This window comes from Oenanthe melanoleuca, chromosome 3 (genome assembly GCF_029582105.1).
Source record: "Oenanthe melanoleuca isolate GR-GAL-2019-014 chromosome 3, OMel1.0, whole genome shotgun sequence".
Classification (NCBI taxonomy): Eukaryota; Metazoa; Chordata; class Aves; order Passeriformes; family Muscicapidae; genus Oenanthe; species Oenanthe melanoleuca.
This window is the reverse complement of record NC_079336.1, coordinates 6650648-6672155: the sequence shown is the minus strand read 5'-3', so window position 1 is coordinate 6672155 and position 21508 is coordinate 6650648. Positions and strand designations below refer to the sequence as shown.

At 39.7% G+C, this 21508-nt stretch overlaps 1 protein-coding gene across 3 annotated transcripts in view; it reads right to left on the bottom strand.

Annotated features, from left to right (window-relative positions):
• Window positions 1–21426, bottom strand: part of ATAD2B (ATPase family AAA domain containing 2B) — a 73824-nt gene extending 52398 nt beyond the window's left edge. For all 3 annotated transcript variants that reach the window (XM_056486810.1, XM_056486813.1, XM_056486811.1), the window contains exons 1-6: window positions 20893–21426; window positions 5906–6060; window positions 4402–4448; window positions 3255–3408; window positions 1130–1232; window positions 454–562 (exon numbers count right to left, since the gene is read on the bottom strand). In XM_056486810.1, coding sequence (XP_056342785.1) covers window positions 454–562; window positions 1130–1232; window positions 3255–3408; window positions 4402–4448; window positions 5906–6060; window positions 20893–21048 — 724 coding nt within the window. In that variant the 5' untranslated portion in view covers window positions 21049–21426. The remainder of the gene's footprint in view (window positions 1–453; window positions 563–1129; window positions 1233–3254; window positions 3409–4401; window positions 4449–5905; window positions 6061–20892) is intronic.
• Between the last annotated feature and the right edge of the window lie 82 nt (window positions 21427–21508).

Sequence of the window (21508 nt, the reverse complement as noted above, 5' to 3'; positions counted from 1 at the left end):
GTAATTTTTGAACCCATTGACCAGTTTCAATCAAACTTTTAAAGAAAGTAGAATTTCAAACACAGTTGTGCACCTACAAGACTTCTAAAATGTCAATGGACAGAAAGCAGACTAATTAATACCTTCCCCCAAAGAAAGGATGCAGGACTAACTATTAAAAATTCCTTCTGGTAATTGCCACTCAGCACATGAGAAACATCAAGCCACTTAGAACACAGTACACTACATTCATCACATCCTGACTTCCACCAGAAGACTGTTAGAGGGAATGTAAGGAAAGCTCCAATTACTTAGTGTTAAGAAAAACAGAAGGAAGGAAATGTACTATAAAAACATTTAGAAACCAGGCTGTGTTCTGCTTTCTGTAGTGCAATATATTGTTATCCTATAGGACAGAGAACATCATTTTTTAAGTATTTCAGCCAAGCCCCCACAACTTTTTACAACCCATACCTTCTTCTTCCCCTTCTGTGGACACTTCATGGTGGTTCTGAATCCCATAGCTATTTCTCCTCAGTGATTTCCTTCTTCTTTTCACTCGAGAATACATATCCATGTTTTCCTGGAATAAAATTCACATGCACTCCCATCAGTACTGTCCCATGTCACTCAGTATCAGTCCCGGTGCAGTAAGTAATGCTTCACACAATCTCTAGCCCTCAAGTGTTTTTCCAGTAGAGCTCTCCATAGGTAGACTACAAAAGCAGTCTCATTTAATAGATGCTAAAGTAAATCTCTCAGACAGTACCTAGTCCATCTAATACAGAGTAGCATCAATATCAAGTTTTCAACATCAATATCAAGATGACAATCCCTGGTCCTGTTTCCACACTACCAGAGTATGCTTCAAACCAAAGAACCACCACAGCATATCATGAGAGCACGACAGTGAATTTATCAATAAAGAAAACAAAGTAGAGTGTATCCACTAATTTAGTTCTGAATTTTAGTTTATCAAAGTTTATTTTATCATATTTTTTAATATTATCCATTGAAGAAAATCATAAACCTTCAGACAGAGCAACCTTCAGACAGAGCTACAGACAAATGTATGTATGGTGCTTGCAAAAACAAACACACTCTGCCTTGATATGACTTTTATCCAAAATCTCAGAAACTCTGCACTTACAAATTCTGTATCTGTCCACATCCGTAGCCGCTCTACTTCCCCAGATCGCCTGTTCCTCCTGATGTTAATATTATCCATTTCCTGCAGGACAGCTTCAGCAGTACTAAAATATATGCAACAGTTAACACACACACAAAATCAGCTTTAAAACAGTAATATGCAAAACTCTGGACATCACATGCAACATCTTAAGTTGTCTATCAATTAACTACAAACCTAACCATAACAAAACTGAAAGATGCCATTAAAGTTTGGGGTTCAAATTAGACGATAGTATTTTAACAAACTTTTTAAAAATTTGGCTCAGTATAAATTGTAGTATATAAATTTGCAACTGCTGAGACATAAGATTAGGTGTCAGGTAAGACTAAATTTGCAAAATAAGATAGTAAAGCTTTTCACCTCTATAATTATAATAATGAGAATTTAATTAATACTTCCACCCCATAAGCTTTATAGTTCCTTACCCTGGCCTCAAAAACACACTAGAACATAAAGGATTTACTTTTTGTTAAATCAGTAACATCTAGAATCTCATCACTCAGTATTGACCTCACTACATTTCTCATCTACTATTTGGTCAGCATTTTCATTATCTGGAGTATTTGTAAACAGCTGTCAAAACAACAGTGGTATGTAAGTGATAACCCTGGCCAAGATGCTTCACTGCTAAAGAAGAGAACAACACAGTAGTAGCCAGGCCAAGTCAATTATTTGGCCACCTGTTCTGAAGACCATGTTACTGCTCTCCATGGTGATTAGAGTAGCTTTCAACCCAAATTCTACTATATTTGCATGATATTTGTAAGAAGATAGAAACTTCGTTTCCTTCTTTTCAACCAGTTTAAAAGTAAATCTAAAGGGTGAAAGACCACCTAGAAAGAAGACAGTGAAAGTTCTGATTATATAAGTCAGTAAAGTCACCCTTTCATTATGACAGCTCCTCTCCAATTTAAACAATTCTTCCAAAATATCTGTGATGTATGACAGAACCATTTCAAGTAAAATCATGCTGTAATTTGCTACAAAAGAAAATACGGTTTGAAGGGACCTGGAAAAGTCTACGTGCTCATCCAGGAGAGAGCACACTACAGAATGCCTAAACCATTCTTGACAGACTTCTGTCTAACCTGCTCTTAAAAACCTGCAATGATTATGAGATACACTGTTATCAGTATAAACTCATATACAGACTTCAGTACCATGATCTTATCAAATTACAGCCTTCATGGTAGACTTTTTCCTACTCTTGATAAAGAAAGGGAGATTCAACTGCAACTAGAAAAATAAATGTAACTCAATATAAGTTTGCAAACTGATACCAAGTAGTTACTGAGTAAGTCAAAAAAGAAAATTAAATTAATAAAATATTCAACAGAATACATTTAAAAATAAAGATCATACTTGACAATTACATGTTTATGTTTCAATCATTTTCGTGAAGAAAGCAGTCGCTCACAGAGGTGACTGCTAAAACCTATTTTACAGGTGGGAAGATCAGGACATATTAAGTGACCTGCCCAGGGCTACAGAGAAATAATATTTCAAAAAAAGCATTTCTGGCTCCCATTCCTATGCTCAGACCAGACCGTGCCTCCCTGTCTGACCTACTTTGTCTGCAAAGTAAATGTCAAAAAGTGACACCCACCCTATGTGAATTATTAACAAATGGTAAAAAACAAAAACAAAAGAAAGCTACAAACTTTTGATATTTTAGGATCAAAATCATACAAGCAAAATCTCAAATACTTCCAAGCACTGCTGCTAGTCACCAATTTACATGACATTTAAGGTATCACTACATAAACAGGTTACCAAGAAACAAACCAGGGTGTGGATTTACAGCACATCAGGCACTCCGCAGTAACTGCCAACATAAAGCTTTATCCAGGTGTAAACACAGAGTAACTTACTCCTCGATGAAAGCCTGGGAAGCTGCTCTGCATTTAGAGCATGGATACCATGGCAGTCACAGCACAGACCCCACTGTAACGCAAACCACAGTCTAGCTTGTCTCAGTGCATCCCCACAGTAAAACACAGACATGGCACTGGAACACAGGGGTTTCTAATTTTAAAAAATCATTAAGATGCTTTGTGAATACAACTGTAGTATCCCCACATACCTGTTTACTAGCTGATCAAACAATAAACTCTGATTCAAAGTTTCAAATCTGTTTTTCCTGGACCGACAACTTTTTCTGACTTCTATATCTCCGTTTATGCAAGCATGGTCCCCATCTCCCTTTTTTTCCCCTCGAAGGGGGTGGCTTTTGAGAGCTAAGAGAAATTTGTATTACTACTTCAAAATGCAGGAAACAACATTTTCACAAACAAAAATTAATAAGAGAACACTTAGCAAGGACAATAAACCGAAAGTTATTAAGCACAGTATAAACTAAAAAACTGTATTTAATTCCTATCCAAGTTATTTCTGCATATTCAAGCTTGCTTCCTTAGATGATAATCTTATTTTATTATGAAAATTTGGCATTCAATTAAGCATTCAATATTTTTAAGTTAACATCAATACTAATATGAACACTTGCCCACAGTTTCAATTCTTAGTCTTTCAAATATAGTATCAAAAGGTCAGATACAACATACTGACTTCACAAGCAAATCTATACCAGCTACTCTGTACAGTGCCAAACAAAGAGATCCCACTGCTTATTGTTCCTTAGGCACCACAATAAATAATAAAATACCAAATATGCTTAATGAAATAACATTTACATAGAGTCAACACAAAATTAAACAAGACAGAACTGATGAAAAAGGGACACAAAAGACAAAGTGTGTTTAGCTGAGATAAGCAATGAAATGGCAAGTTTGTAAAGTACAAGCTTTTAGGAAGACTGTTCAAGGTAGCAGGAGCTGCAGACAAGGCAGGTCTCTCTAAAGCAATAAAGTTAAGTAATGTTAAGAACCACAGAAGGCCAAATTTCAGATGAGCAAAGAGACTAAGAAAATTAAAGAGACCAACTGAGAGAAGAAGGCCAAAATTAGCTCATAAGAGTAATTTGGGAATTAAGGAAAACATGGCTAAGAGGTCTGAATTGAGAAGAGAAATGGATTTTCATCTAAAAATGTTCCCCATATCCACAGAGAGTATCCAAGAGGGCAACAGGAGAAAACTGAACAGTAACTTTTCTGGTCAAAATGGTCAAAGGAATCAGTAAGGTTATCAAAAACATATGCCACTGAAAATCATTGACATAAAACTGTTTAATGTAAAAGCTGATACATAAAGTTTTGCTATAAATCACTTACATAAGCTACGTCCATTTGGTAGTGTAGCACCAGGCTGAGAAGTTAACCTAGGAGACAATTAGACAGACAAATAACATTAATATTCCTTAGCCATGCAAAAGGCACACAGTAAAAATAGAACTTTGACTGTCAAATGCTCCATGATACTCTGATTTTAAAACCTTTGTGAGACATAGCCTTGGAAGAGTTTGCTGCATGCCCAACACCTTAGTAAGGATAAAACTGCTCAGTACCAATTATATGAATCCCCCCACTGTCTAAGCATCTCTTTGATTAATCTCCCTAATCTTTCTTCATGACCTTGTCCTGTTAACTCTCTCCTTAAATTTCCAAACAGAACCTTGGTATAGCTCTTCAAAGGCAACCATCATTGCAACAATGGATAACCCAGTAGAAGTAACAGGACTTCTGGGAAAAGTCCTAGTGACTCAAGATCACAGTTAAGCACCATGGTTTGGATTTTCACAGAAACAACTTAAAACTTCAGATGCAAAGACATGTTGCAGTGGGTTTTGCAACAGTATGATTTTCAGTGCCTTGGCCAAATTTAATTTGACACAGTGATCTAAATTCTCCCAGCTGCATTAAATATTTCTTTTTGTATATTGACATTTCTAGGAGGTCCAGAACAAGTCTACTCTTACAAACAAAAGAACTAAAAGGTGCACTAGTTTCAATACATTCCCAATGACCATTGCACATTAATATGCTAGATTTAATTAATTCTGTTTTAAAAGAGAAAAATAAATATAAGAAGAGGTCTATTTTGAGATTTACAAAGCTTTTAAGCAAACTTCATCCTAGAAGTTGACAGTCCAGGAGTGATTTAGAGTCACTCTTACAAATTTTGGCAAGAACAATTTTGCAATCATGCACATAAATATGAAATACATATCTACAAAAGAATCAGTATTAACTGAAAGTTCATAGATCAGGAACATACTGTGTACACTGTCTCACAGTTACTTGTAATCATGTGAGAATCCTTATGAGTACAAGGATGCTTTGTAAAACACTATGAAATCAGTTATAAAATAAAATTAATTACTTCTGCTTCAAAGTGTTATAAAAGTGTGGCAAGACTGAGACTATATTCAGTAAAATTTACTTATTAGGCTGAACAACAATAGAAATAAACTTGACCGTTACCCATTCCCTAAAGATGGTAACACTGATTTCCTAATTAAAATGTCATGCCTTCTTATAGATTGATTATATAAAAATACCAATTACATTACTAAATTTGGATACATCAAGAATCTAAGTCTGCATCTCAAATAAAATTACTTTATATTTTTTGCGCAAATATGCACAGAAAGGAAACAGAGATGAGACAACTGATACAATCCACTTTCCTGGAATCTTAAACTGAAGAAAATCGTGTGAAAATAACTTGCTTCAAAAGTACACCCCTGAGCTGCAGCTGACTTCAGAAATAGCATTAAGTGGGATAACAACACAGAAAAAATTGGTATGAGTTCCCTCTTCTCTTGGCACCAATTACCTGGACTGTCCAGTTGAGATGCTCCATTCCTCTCGCTGCCCAGTACTGCGTGATTTTGATTTGTCTTTGCCCACAGGATCAGCATGTTTTGAGGTACGTTTGGCAGGAGGAGATATGTGGCTATCACTCAAACTAGCATCACTACCTTCATCTTTCTGAAAAGAAAAAGAAGCATCTGATTGTACTGAATTGGCTCATTTGCAGATATCCTTACAGAAAAAGGGTAAACTTCATCTCAGTAAATGGAAAGTCTCTGTCAAGCTCTTAGTGACCAATCTGTGTGAAATATTAAAAGTGTTTATTCTGAAAACATTACCAGAAGCTATGAAAATATTTAATTTCAAATATTCAACTTCTATAATAGTTCTCCTGTATTTCTGAACAAGTACTGGTTCTACAACCCATTGTATTTTTTATATATCATACATGACAGTGCTATTCTCACCTTATTGCAAAAGAGCTAGTAAAGCCATAAAGAGAGAAAAGGACTGCAGAAAATTAAGATACTTAAAAACAGAGAAATTATTTATTCCACTGATGTTGTCTTTGTCTTTAAAATGCTTAAACAAACACCCTTCATGTAAGAGTTTTCCAGTACCTTGTTCTACCCATCAAGCTGTCCAGCACACAGCCAGGAGATGACCATTCACTGACAGCATTATGCACACTAACCACATTACTCTTAATACCTTTTAAGAAGCACCTAAAGAGTACCAAAAGGGGCATTTTTTCCATTGCACTTATCAAAGGTAACAGAGACAGAAACTCAACAATAGTAGCAAGGGATTACTTCAAAGTTGTACACAAGAAATGGACAGACAGCAAACTTCAGAGGATCTGCTTCTATTTAGGTGAACTACTACAACAAAACATAAAACCACGATTCTATTAACTATAAATTTTAGCTCATCAAAACCGTCTTGATGCCATCCAGTGGGATCCTGGGCAAACCTCATGAAGTTTGCCTCATGACCTCAACAAGTGCAAGTGCAAGGTCTTTCAACTGGGTTGGGGTAATCTCAAGCACAAGTACAGGTTGGGGGGAAAATGGATGGAGAGCACCCCAGGGAAGAAAGACCTGGAGGTGCTGCCTGACAAGAAGGTCCCCACAATGTGGGGATTCTCCCTATGTCCCCAGTCCTGAGATCCCACCTGGAGACCTGTATGCAGCCCTGGCCCCACAACATGTGAAGGACATGGGCCTGTTAGAGCAAGCAAGTCTAGAGAAGGTCAGGAAAATAATCCAAGGGCTGGAGCAGCTCTGCTGTAGAGACAGGCAGCAGAGAGAATTGGGGTTGCTCAGCTTGGAGAAGGCTCCAGGGAGATCTTAAGAACCAGTAACTGAAGGGGCTCTAAGAGAGCTGGAAGGGGACTTTTTAACAAGGGCGTGTATTGACAGGACAAGGGGAAATGGTTCTAAATTGAGAGATGGCAAGTCTAGGTTAGATATTAGGAATAAATTCTTCCCTGTGAGGATGGTGAGACACTGGCACAGGTTGCCCAAAGAAGCCATGGCTGCCCCATCCCTGAAAGTGTTCAAGGTCAGGTTGGATGGGGTTTTGAGCAACTTGGGATAGTGGAAGGTATCCCTGCCCACGACAAGGGTTTTCAAACTAGATGATCCTAAAGGCTCTTTCCAATCCAAACCATTCAATGATTCTATGATTTAAAAACTAAATATCCTTTGTTGCAACAGTAGAGAACCAATTTTCAAATATGACAAAGAGATAATTTTATCTAAACACGAGGAGGTGACCACAGAAGTCCCATTTGTTCATCAGGCTTATTAACAACAATCTGATTTGTACTCCAGATACTTCAACATCACGTGCCACGTACTCAAGAAAATTTTAAAAAAGGAAAGACTTGTTTTTAAGAGAGGAAGACAAAACATCACAGCACAGTATTTAGAAAGTGAAATCCAAATGTATGGGTGCAGTTTGAGAAGACAGCTCAGCACCACTGTGACACAAGAAGAGCCCATGCTCTCCCTTGCCTGACTACACAGCACCACTCCAACTTCCTGGGATCTCCTTCCGAAGTTTCTCTGATCCACCCATGAACCAGACCAGCTCACTAAAGATTCAAAAGCTCACTCTCCTTCTGTTAGATGAACTTCCTACCTTAGCAGTGATCTTAATCATTTCACTGAGGGATCAGACAAGTACAAAAGATAATAACTACCACCATTCCTAAATACAAAACACCTGCACCCTGTGTAGCACTATAAAATACATGGGGAGCACCTGGCTGCTTCCCATAACACACTGAAACTATAAAATATCAACATTTTACAAAATTTTAACAGCCTGCATATTCATTTCTGAACACTGTCAGTATTTGTGCTTATACTTTTTGCTTTATTCAGCCATCAGTTTACATGTGGACTTAGAGAAATACAACCCTGCTTAGGTCAATTTTAGTAACTACTTTCCAAAACTACACAAGCTCCCCTGTGAGGGACAGAAGCAGAGTTTAAAGGGAAGCCACAGAACCAGTTTAAAACCGGCTAAGCAAGACAGAGAAAATGAAACTAGGAGAGATGAAGCAGCATGCAACAAAGCTTTACAAGGGGTAACATTAAAGCTACTTGCCAGCAGTGAAATTAGTAATGCATAGGTTCCCATATTCCACCTCCACCCCTTTCCATGCAAAAAGCCAAACCCCTCTGAGTCTCCTATCATCACCTTTCTCTGCATTTCCTCCAGTGCCTTGCCTCTGGTCCCAAGTCTCAAATTCAGCTAGGATCCTATCCTGTCAGCTGGCAGTTAAAACAAAACACTGGCAATGGAGGCAAAATCTGCTACTTCAGGTCACCCTCTGCTACAAATATTCACAAAATTCAAAAAAGCTGAGTACCTTTGAGATCTCTAATGCTGTCAAATGAACGTATACTAGCAAATAGCTTCAGAAACTGGAAGAGCAGGCAGTCAATGCGATCACATGAGCCATCAGTTCCTTGCAGCTGCCTAAGGAACCAGACTAGCAATTAAGGGGCTTATTTAATTAGGTTATTCTTTGTTTAGGCTATTATTTTCAGCTGAGCCTCACTTGTTGGCATATTAACTCTATGCACAAACTCAGCAAGTACAAACCAAGTTAAATTTTAAGATATTAAAGTCCAAATACTAACCTACGTTAGAGTACATGCTGCGCAAGATGCACTAACACAGAAAATGTTTTACCATGAAGTAGCAACAAAGCTACTACAAAGTTGAAATCACTGAAATTTTAAATATATTACCAAGAATCCAAGCTCCATTTTCCAGTTAACAGACAATCTTAAAAATTCAAGCTCTAGGGAATTAAATTAGATTACCATCCAGAACCTTCACTACCCACAGTAAAATATGGAGATAGAGCTTCCACTCAAGAGATTATCCAAACTGGGATATGCTAGAACAAGAAAGGAAATTAATTTCAGTTTGGGAAGCCTTTACAGAGAGCAGTCTATCCATTGCTTCCTCCCATTTATAGTAAAACAGGTCTAATGATTCTACAGCACTCAACTTGCTCCCTCAAGGAACTGGGTCTCAAACCATTTATACCTTTAATGATTAAAAATAGTACTTCAGTTTCAACCCAGAAACTTATTACTTCAGAGTAGATAGCATGAAAATGTTCTGGGACTAGAAAGATATGATACAAGTATCAAACTTAAAAATTAAGAAATTAATAATGCAATGGCAGAAGTAGGAACCGATGCACTGAACTCAAAGCTCTTAATGAAACACTGACACTGAAGCAAACACACTGACATGCTGAGAGAATGCAAAGAATATGAATTAATAAAATCTTAATCATGTCAGAATTGCCTTCAAGCATACCAAAGCAACAAAGAGCAAGCACAGAATAATCAAAAAAATGACTTTACATAGTGTCAGAAGGTAAAAAGAGAGAAATAAAATTTAGTGCAACTGCATTGATCCAGCAGAAAAAAGAGAAACCCAGCAAACTCCAGCTGTGATCCAGAACAACCAGAACCACCTCTTACAGAAAGCACTCTTGCTAATAATGAGTAAAGGAAATAACTGGCATTAACAGGATACCGTCCATGGTGTAGACTGGCAAAACACAGTCTTCATTATCTTTGGATTCAAGAGCAAAATGGAATGTGACAGCTGAATGAATACCACAAATCATCTGTTGAGCTAAGATTCAATTTAGGCAGAAGCAGTGGGGAGCAAACTGGTAACACACCTTCACTGAAGGCATGTGAACGAATGGTACTGATATACATAGAAACAAAAGCTAAAATGAATAATAAAGCAAGAAAACAAATAGAGCTGCATATTATCTCTACGCTTTCTCTACTTTGTAGGAAAAGGAGAAAGACAGAAAAACTGTTTAATACCCACCTATGAGCAAGCTACAAGTACACTGCTATACATTATTACCAGTATTCTCTATCCATCTCTAAATCTCAAAACACTAATTTGATACCAACAGAGATTTATTTAAAACATGTAGTCCTTAAAGTTTGGAAAACACAAACTAGAAATAAATTAATAAAACTGACCTTTTCCCTCTCAATTTATCCTCTTAGAACAGTGACTACACCAGTACAGTCTTTCAGCAGGACTGAAGAACACCCATAGCAGAGGAGTACTCACTGACAGTGCCTTCAGGTGTATCACAGGAACCAGTTGGATAAGTCACGACATTTGATTAATTCCCAAGTTAAAATACAAAGATTACTTATAGCATTTTTAAAGGGGAAAGGATAGGGGGGTTTTTTTCTTCTGCTTTTTAAGTTGAATCTCCTGGCCAACAGAATAACCAAAAAACTCTTCACTATACTGCTGGTCTGAACACCCCAAAATAATCCTAATTCAGTAGTCTTGGACACAGAGGATGAGTACAAACCATCTCTACCATTGGCATCTCCAAGCATGTGAACACAAGTTCACCGACTTCTCAAGTAAGAGATGATACAACATTCAAACCACAACCACACCTTGCAATTTCTGAAAAAGCCTCTGTCTGGTTTGCCACAGGTTAGTCTGTACTCAGACACAGGCATGCAGACACGAACATCTGAGTTATCCCCCATGGTCAAACTTGCTGTCCTCGCCATAGTTTGTGGGGCACGCCCTGCTGAGTCTGCCGCACCCTGAACACTCGCACAGCTCCTCACTCAGGCAACTCTCCAACACGCTCTCTTGAATGCTGCAGCAACTGTTTTTTCTACAGCCTCTTCCCATGTCCAAGACATGAAATTAATGCACTGACATTCAATCTTCAGCTGACCAATCATATTTCTCTGCATTTTGTTAAATGCACAAATAGCTTTTCTTTTTACCCAGTAAAGAAGCACAAAAGATACTGAAAGTTACTTTTTCTTAATAAAAATAATAATAATGAAAAAAACATTTTCAAAATATCTGTTTCACTCATAGATTTTCTAACTTTAGTTAAATCCTAGCTTTTGATATTGAAATGTAACTTTTTCCACTTCACTTGACTCTCTGAAAAGACAACAATTTCAGACATGTCTCAATCTTATTTTCACTGACGTTGGAGAAACTAAATCCTGGTTATTTCTAACTTTCTATTTTCTACTTTAAAATACATCTTTTGATTAACAACACATCTTCTTGGATATCCTAAAATATTAATTGGGATTCTTATTTTAAAAATACATGTGAAAAAAACTGTTCTGCCTTTTCTCCTAACAGGTCATGCAAACTTCTTGAAATGGGCTGTCCATTAAAAGATCTATAATACTTAGGATTATTTAGTGCATTTAATAAACTTTTATATTCTACAGTATAAAAAGACTGTATTTCCAAAGTAAAACAGTTATTGATGAAAAAAATGTGACTGTCCCCAGTACCCCAATTAGTTAAGCTCATGTCTCATCCTTGCCCCCATATTACATTCGGTTAACAAATAACTTGCTTTTGCTGAAACTACAACACATTTCAAACACCAATAAAATACACCAAAAACATTGTCTAGCTGCCTGTCCAGTGGTTCTGGAAAAGCCACTTGTTCCTTTGCATATCAGTTTCTGCAAAGGTAAAAAATATGGATTAAAATATTAACTCCTAAAAATTTAACTGCATTAAAGATCTGCGTTAAGATCTATTGATGAGATTTAGGTAAGAGCTAGGTTTTGCTAGCATTAAGCTAATGCATTTTTGGGCTAAGCATACTAAGCAATTTTTAAAAAATCAGAAGGCTTCACAATCTCTTTGAGATATTTTAAGTTTTGTTTGGTTCCAAATTCTGCTTACTAGACCAACAAATTTTCTTAGGACTATGATCATGTCATCTGACCAGAATCTAATAAATCCCTTCAAATCCTATTTCCTGTTTGTTTTTTTAGTTCACCACTTTGCTTTATAGCCTCTTCACCAAAAAGAAGGGGGAGGTGGAATAAAACTCTTATTCTTGGTACAAACGTTCAGCAACTGAAATGCTCTCATCATCATGCTCAAACCAGGTACCACACCTTGCCTTACACATCCACACTACGCCCTAATTTCAGGATGACACACCACACTACCCACTCTCTCCAGCACCAACGCATCCTCACAAGCTCCTCTCTTCCCCACCCCAACCCACATTTTCCTGGCAAATCCTTCAGCCCCTCATGTAGGGGAGAACTGGCTGACTGGGAAGAGGCAAGACCTGATACACTTGTCTGGGGAAAGACGGTAACATGACTGAACTTGAGGTCGAGCATAATACAGCAGACTGTATTTGTGATGGTACACATACTGCTGCAGGCTGAACACCTACCTCTGTGTCCTAAAAATTCAGTGTAAAAGAACTTTTACTTCAAGGCTAGATTGGATGGGGCTCTGAGCAACCTTGTCTAGTGGAAGTGTCCCATGGCAGGGGATTGGGAAGAGATGATCTTCAATATCCCTTTCAACCCAAACCATTCTGCCTCAGCCTTCAAATGACAAAAAGCTGAGAAATAAATGTATTGGGATTAGAGCACATTAACTACCATAGTGAGAACTCCAAGTTTCATGAAGGCCCTGATGCGTTAACCTTGCTGACAGCTTGAAAAAAGAATGTCAGCTTAAAAGAACACATCTCCTGGTTGCAGTTCTCTAATTTCCACTTGTTTGCACACAGTCATTTATCAGACATTGGCTCTCCACAGGTGTTAAGGAAAAATAATATTCATGCTTAAGTGCTTGATGATCTTGGAATAAACAACTATTAACGATGTATTTCATTAGTGGTAATGATAGTAAAGAATGCCTCAACTGCAGGATGATCTGAATCCTTTTAACATTCAGCTTCTGTAGTTTTTTTCAGTGAACAATGCTCACATCAATACAGCCATTAAGAACACAAAGAATACCATCCTCTTGACTTTTTTCAGAAGAATAAATTCTTCCCCATTTGTTCAGATTTTTAAAAATAAAAAAATCTTGCGCTGAAAGATCTGCTTTATTATTTCAACTGATTTACATCTTATTTCCTGAAACTCTTCAATGCTAGAATTCAGGTTATTTAATAAATGTGTAAGTTTTTGCGAAAAGTTAAAAGTTTACAAGTTAAAAATACAAGCACTGTTAATTGAGGATTTTCACACCTGCAACCATTCCCTCTCTGTTACAGAAAAAGACACCTGTTTGTATCTACAGTGAGTGCCTGTCAACAGCTTCAGTGTGACACACAAAAAACCCTTGCAGTTTACAGGTTACTTGGTTCATGAATGAAAGGGAGAGTGACCTACAGAGCAGCCTGTGCCAAACTGTGGCAGAGGCCATAAATAGTGAGCAGAGCTTTATCCTCCCATCATCAGCACCCTGCTCCCTTCACCAAAACTAGGATGATACTGTGAAATTTCAGCTGATAATCAAATCAGAAGGATGGAGGGGAGGGAAAGGGAAGCCAGAGGATGTGGAGAAGATTAGTTTCAGCTGGACTAGTAACGTGATCCTGATCCAGCTGATCAAATGGCCTGGCAAGCATTAATATTGGCCAGCCTGTTGTTTTCACAACTGCAGAGTTCACAGCCAGAGCTCACAGTTTGCAGCACATGTGAAATCACACACCTGCAGAAGAGCAAGTCCACTGAAAAGAGTTCTCTACTTGCTGTATGGGGTTCACACCTCACTTAGAAGTTTTTCTAGTAGTTTAAGGAGAGTTTTCAAAACTACTAATCCTTATTTAACACTGAAGGAATACTTACAAGCAACACATTTTTAGTCAGAACTGCAATAACCATTTCTGTGAGTTTCTAGACTCTGTTAACAAAACTTTTAAAGCAGAAATTATATTTATGTAATGAATTGAACATCAAGAATTATTACCATTCTGATGTGGAAAAAATGAAAACATTCAATGTTTATTCCTATGCTCAGTCCTTGAAAATCTGTCTTGTTTCTGCTTAACATATAAACCTAAATAAAGAAGCAGAATTATCTAAATGAGTATAGTAAAGAGGAGAACACAGTGAGAAGTCCTAAACCAGACTGTTCCCAACAACCAGGAAACACTCAGTAAACTAAGCAAGGACGTGTCTGTAGCAAGGGAAACTAGGAAGGTGGCCCTCTGTGTGGATGAAAAATAATGCTCTTGAAGATAGTATTTCCAAAAGAGAAAAAAATAAAACTGTGTACAATTGTTATAGAAATCTTAAGATTAATGTAATGAAATTTAAATAATCATAAAAACAAAATTCGACGGCTGAACAATACATCAGAGAAATAACACAGAATAGTTATTAAGTATTTGGAATGAGGGATTGCTGAAACACAGCAACAAATTTCACTGCAAGTAATCTCTTCCACATGTAGAAAATGAACAGCTTCTTCATTTCAGGTTATTTAAATAGCTTGGCTCAACTATTTATCCATTTAAAATGAAGAACTGTCTGGAGGCTGGAGAAAAGCAAAATGCCCCCTTCCCAAATTATGAAAACAACCAAACCAAAGCCTCTGCTCCAAGTGCAACTGGACACAAACTTGTTATCAAAGCTTTACATTAGTTAGGCCATCAACAGACACTACTAGAAGCATAAAGGTAAAACCACAAAATTCAGTACAGGCTACAGGAACTGTGGAACTTGGAGAAGGTTCTAAGTTCTGTATTTCTAATAGGAGAACTAAAACTACCTCCTTCATACCTAGTTCAGCTGGAGTTGAAGCTATTACAACATACACATACTCAGTGCAAAATAAAAAGACTTACAGAAGATTATACACTAATTTAAGGTTAAAAAGGTGCCTGTTTTAGTAGCTACCAAGCAAAAAAAGAAACTAAATTTACTCAGAAAAAGAATCCAAGCACATATAAATGCAAACCAACACTTGAACAATTTAAAGCAGAATTAATGGTTAAAATAAACCATGAAAATCTCATCAAAGGTAATGAAGACAATATTTCAAGAGTGAAGTCAGTCTGAAAAATTGTTTAGAAAAACCAGCAAAGCATGAAATGTACACAAAAAAAGGATAAAAACATATTGTCAGCTCCCTTTGCAATAAATGGGTTCATGAGTGATATTACTCAAAAAAAAAGTAATTCATTAGAACTAAAACATCTAATAAATAATCAGCAATCTTTCAAAGAGTCATAGCTACAAAACAGCACACAAATTTCACAGCAATGAAAGCTTCAGCTCACTGATGCCTACTTGCTTTGGTTCAAGATGGGTTTCATAAAGTTTTACAGAGAAATCATTCAAAGCACCATTAGATTGGAATTAAAACTTTTCCACAGCACAGCAAACATTCAACAATTTAGGGCAGGATGTGCAAAACCATATCACATGCAATTGAAGCTGCAGGGGGATGGAGGTGATCAGAATATAATTACCTGAGCTAATTATCTTGCATAACCCCGAGCTGTATGCGACTCTTGCAAAATTGTCATGGGCTGTCTCACAGCCATGGGTCAAACCTTCTGTTCAGACAGAGACAGTAGTTGGAGAAGCAGCTTTTATTAATATTACTCTGGGACAAGCCCAGTATTCAGAGGAAGCAATGCAGCACATGAAACATCAATACCATTTCCTGAGTACTCTTTGGAGGTCTTATCAATTCATTGGATTAGCCCTTAGATTGCTTCCTTTGAAGGCCCTGGACCAGTGTGACAGTAAGGATGCTCTGAACAGGATGCACCACTGCCTCCCAAAACATACCACGGACACTTCAGGTGTCCTGAGAGCAGCCTGGACTGATCTGGCAGGATACATAAGAAGAATTCAAAATCAGGACAGCCCTTCAGTACCACAAAAGGATCACAAATGCCAACTGCATGGTATTTTGACAGAGCCCTGAACAAAGACTGCTTCCAACAATCACTCCATTTCCCACTGCTCATAGCTATATTAACACCATACAGCCAAGGAATGGCCTGCACGACTCATTTTATAACACTGATTTTTCCTTGATAAATCCCAAAAGAGCAGCAGACCACTAAACCAGAAAGAACCCGAGATTTTATTACACACTGAAAAGATGAGCTTTCCTGGAAATCTTGCTTTAAATTAAATTGTTTGGAATAACTTCACAAGGCTTTATATTTCAGGATGTATTTCAGAGAACTGTAAAAGCATTGGACTCAGCACCTTTACTGATGCTAGTGCAAACTGGAACACGAAGGCAATGTGATTCTCTAAAACACAGATACTGGACAGGAGCTTTTTTCTTGAAGAGCTTTACATGCAGGTGGTCAGCAAGTGTCATTTATCCAGCATAAGGAAAATCTAACGTTTTCTATAGCTTTTTTCTAAACACCATAGCATCCAGAACACTGTGAGACACTTTACACAGACAAGAAAGAAAATACACCAATCAGGGTCTTTCACAAAGGAAAACTGGATTTTTAGAAAGCTCTATTGATTATGTTTAAAACTTGTAATTTAAAAGAAATCATAGTAAGCTTTTCATTTCCTATGTTTTCAACAGCTGACCATTAAAGGCTTTTCAAAGAGCAAAATGCAGCAACAAGTTTATGCTACAAAAGCTGCATTATCACCCAGAAATCAGAAAATACTTCTATTGCTACAGATGGAGAAACTGCAGTGAGAGACCCTGAAACACACTGGCATCACAACAGAAATGCTGCTCAGCTCTGTACCTTTCCTGACTGCAGCACCGAGGTCACTCCTGCAGCCCCTGATTGCTCCCATTAGCAATTAAGTACAATGGAGAGCTCTGGGCTGCGCCGCGCAAGTTGAACAGTGTCGGCAGCGCTACTTTTAGCGAGGATCATGTGTTACAATTATCACCGTGCCCTCGAGTAGCTCTTAAGGCACTGCTAATGCTTTCTTGGCTAATTAAATTAAGCTAACCTTGTATACATTTCTAAAATGTCTAACTAGTACTCTGACAAGATTTAATAGTGTTTATTACACAATGAATTCTTGATCAACACTTTTGATTTGTGCTTTGAGATGACTAAGAAAAAATCATTTCAATTGCCAAAGAAGTGTTGCCAGCAATCACAACGGAGTATCTGAAAACATCAGACATCAGTAGAATTTGCACAAAGTGCAAATTTAACCACTTACGGTCACAGGATCCTCAATTTTTTCATTGTGTGAATGAAGCCCACTGAACCTATAAGCCTCATGTTAAAATTCTGTCTGTAGAATATTTTGATCAGCTTTTCTTGCCATAATGCTTTAACATAAAGCTAGAACACTTCCCAAATTTTAATGCTCACAAGAAAAAAAATCTGTATTTTTACACACACATGTATAATTTGTACAACAGAATATATATTTACCTAAGCATAGCTTCAAAATCTACTAAATAGTGTGTAAATCAGTCATAGGAACAGCAAGAAAACAAAGCCCAGTTTTTCCCCTCTGTACCCTCTCTATGCACTCTGCTATGACATCATCTCAGACAATAAACTTCTTGGCTCCTTGATCCATTTAGTGAGGGATTTTGTTCATTTTAATCTGGCTTCTGGTCAGCAGACAGACACACATGTATTCATCTCCATCACTGACTGCATGGTCGCCAATCAATAATTCAAACCAGTTTACTTTTCAAAGCCTGACATCATTGCTTTCTCCAAGCTGAGTGAGTACTACTGAGGGAATACACTGAACATGATAAAGGCATTTAGATACTACAGTCCATTTCCACAAAATGTGTGCTGCCTCCAGATTCAGATCAAACAAAAAAGGACACTATTCACATATAACTCAGCATAATATTGAAGCAGAAGACTAGAAACTGAAGTTCTTGGAAGAGAGTCAAGCCTATACTCAAAAATGCAAGTAAAAAACATGGAAACAAATGGGGGTAAAAAAAAAACCCACAAAAATAAAAAGCCAAAAGGAAAAACTAAGAAGGAAATAGGAAACAGATACCAAAGAGGTAGAAGATAGAAGGCAAGTCCTATCCCCTCACTTGGTCTACTCAGCATCTTACAGGATGCCATTACATTACTAACTCTTTTTTTATTGTTAATAAGGAACAGAAGGATGATCTTTTAAAATACATTCTGAAAGATGGTTACAAACATTCCCACTGAAGAGGATTTCTCAGGGAGTCCCAGTTAAAAGCTCCATGTAAGAAAATTAAGTCACACACTGCAAACAAGAAGCATCCCATCTCTGCCAGAGCTCCCAACTCTAGCTGCCCATTAACCTGATTAACTGCTGGTAACAAGGCTGGTTTCCTGATGCGACACCCAAAAGATTTAGAAAGGGCAGAGTGTTCCAGTCAAGTGCAAAAAGAAAACAAAAAACAAACAGGAAAAGAAAAAAAAAAAAAAAAGAAAAAAACCAAAAACATACAACTGAACGAAGACAATCCCAGCACGCTTTCTGAACACAGCCTCGCTATCTGTCTCCCGACAGTCGCTTCCAAAAGCAAAGGCTTTGTCTCCCTACTGCTATACTTATTCATGTCCTAATCACTGAAATCCTTCTCTGGCACTACTTCAAGAAGAGTCAGAAGCTCAGAAAGACACTGCATTGCCGACAGTACTTACATCTGAAGAATAAAAAGAGTTATATAAAAACAACTTTAAAATACAGTGATAGATACATATTTTATAAAACACACTGGATGGGGGAAATAAAAAAAAAAAACGTTCTTGGATAACTTCTGCTCATATTTGGCAATTACATCTTAAAAGGAAAGAAAAAACCCACCTCAAATGCATGAGATGTGTTGTGAAGCAAAACAAGTTCATTCCCATACACCAAAATTTACATTTAACTTTAGAAGAAATGCTCTTTTAGAAGTGTGGGTAATATCCTGAGAAGTATTTACAGTATCTTATACTATTTTGCACAACCTCCTTTCCTCACACCATGACAATAACATAATTTGAACGCTTTAATGATTTGTAGTAAAAAACACTGTTCATGAATTAAAAATACTTGGAAAGAAGCCCAAGCTAGTTTTCTTAGCAGCAGTAAACTCCCTGAGAAGTAAGGAAGGGTTACTTCAAACTTTACTTCACAAACCACAAGACCCACGATATGAATAAACAGAAAACTGCACACTAGAACAAGCAGAACAGCTTTTTACAGCTATGGTGCTGCATCCCCAGGAGTCCACTGAAATTAAACAAGGAAGAAAAAGGGAACAAGGAAAAGTAAGATGGGGGAAGGGAAGAATTGTGAAATATGAAAGAACTGAAAGAGAAGCATTGAAGGTATAGGATAACTCATTAGTGATTTCTATTTGGTTTAGTATTTTAGACCAAATGGATGGGGTAAAACGTTTTGTGAGTATTCCAGGTGACATCCTTGTGATCTGCCTCTGGCTGCTGTTTTTTCTACTCAGTTGATTAACTTCCTCCTTTGCACAGTAGGGACGTGGTCAGTTGGTGCAGGACCGTCAAACACTAGAACCCTCAAATTTCCATTGCTTCCATATTTCCATTGCTTTTACAATATACAAGCAAAGCAGGCAGCTGTTAATACTAGTTTAAATCTTCAAAGCAATACGTGAAGTTTCATCAACCAAAGAAAAAGTCCTGCCTACAGTTCCTCCTGTGAGAGGAATTTCTTCACAGAAAGGATCATTAAACATTGGGAACAGGCTGCCCAGGGAGGCGGTGGAGACACCGGCCCTGGAGCTGTTTAAGGAAAGACTGGATGTGGTGCCATGGTCTGGTTGACAAGGTGGTGATCGGTCATAGGTCGGACTTGATGATCTCAGAGGTCTTTTGCAACCTCACTGATTCTGTGATTCTTCGATAATTAAAAACAAAAATTGCGGTTTTGCCAAAAGAGCTGTTTAGAGACAAGGAAGAAAGGAGACTCCCGAATTCTTTCTTCCATTGAGAATTTAGCAAATGTTGGTTCTCCAAATCGGACTGTAGAATTTCACTTGCAGTTAGCCCGTCTAACCAAAGCTACTACAGAGAGTTCGGCTGGGAAAACATTCAACTTAAACTTGACGGCAAAAATCACACCCTCCGAGCCACAAAAACGGAGCGGGGGGCTTTTCCGAACACCGGCTTCCTCCTGTCGCAGCCGCCGCCAGCCGAATCGAGGTCATTTAGGGAAAAGGAAAAAAAAAAAAAAAAAGCGCACACACACACACACACACACACACACACACAGACATACACACAAACCAAACCCGGGCCGAGGTTTATTGCGAAGTTGCTGCGGGCGCAGCTCCCAACTTTTGTCTGGCGGCGGCAGCGCCGGGCGCGGCCGCAGGGGGAGCCCCGCTCCGCCGGACCCCGCCGGACCCCCGCCCGCCGCCGGCCCCGCCGGGCACCGGCACCGCGGCCGCTCCGCCGTCCGTGTCCCCGCCGCCCCCGCCCCTGTCAGCGGCCCCCGCCGCTCCGGCGCTGGCCCCGCAGGGACTGCGGCTCTCCCCCCGGGTCCCCGCCGGCTCCGCGGTGCCTCCTGGCCGCGGGCTGCCCGCCGGCCCCACCGTCCCTCCGCAGCCGTGTCGGCACCCGCCCCCCGCCGGCTGCCGTGCCCGCGGCCCCCCCGTCCCCGGCACCAGCGGTGCTGTCCCCAGCGATTCCCCGGCCTCGCCGCCTCCCTCCCTGCGGTCCCCCGCGGACCTCCCGGTCCTCACCCGCGCTGCCGCCGCCTCCTCCAGCCCGGCCGCATCTGCCTTGGTGCCCCTCTTAGAAGAGCGGGTGCGGGACGAGATGAAATGGCTGCCGGCCCCGGCCGCCGCGGCCGCCGCTTTGCCCAGGGGGCGCAGAGAGCTCTTCCTGGTGTTCACCATGGCCCCGGCGAGGGGGGACACGGGGGGCGCCGCCGCCACCGCCGCCGGCGCGGAGGGAGGAGGGAGGGAGGGCGGACAGGCGGGGGCTCGGGCAGGGAGGGGAAGGGGAGGGAGAGGGGGAAAGGGGGGAGGAGGGATGAAGGAAGAAAAGCCCTCCGGGGAAGCCGCTCCGCTGGGCAGAGACGCAGCCGGAGCCGCACCGGCTCCTCCCGCCGCTGTCGCCGCCGCCTCTCGGGCTCAGCCCGGCTCTAACTGGCCGCCATTACTGTCCCTGCTCCCTTTCTCTGCTCGCTGCGCGCCGCCCCCGCCAGCCGCCGCCGGGGGGCGCTGCGGCCCCGGCGCGGCCGTTCTATCCCGGCGCCGCGCGCTCTATGGGCCTGGCCCGGCTCGGCCCGGCCCGGGGGAGGCTGTGGTGGCCGGGGGTCCCCGGGGAGTTGCCCCGGCTGCGGCTCCGCGGCGG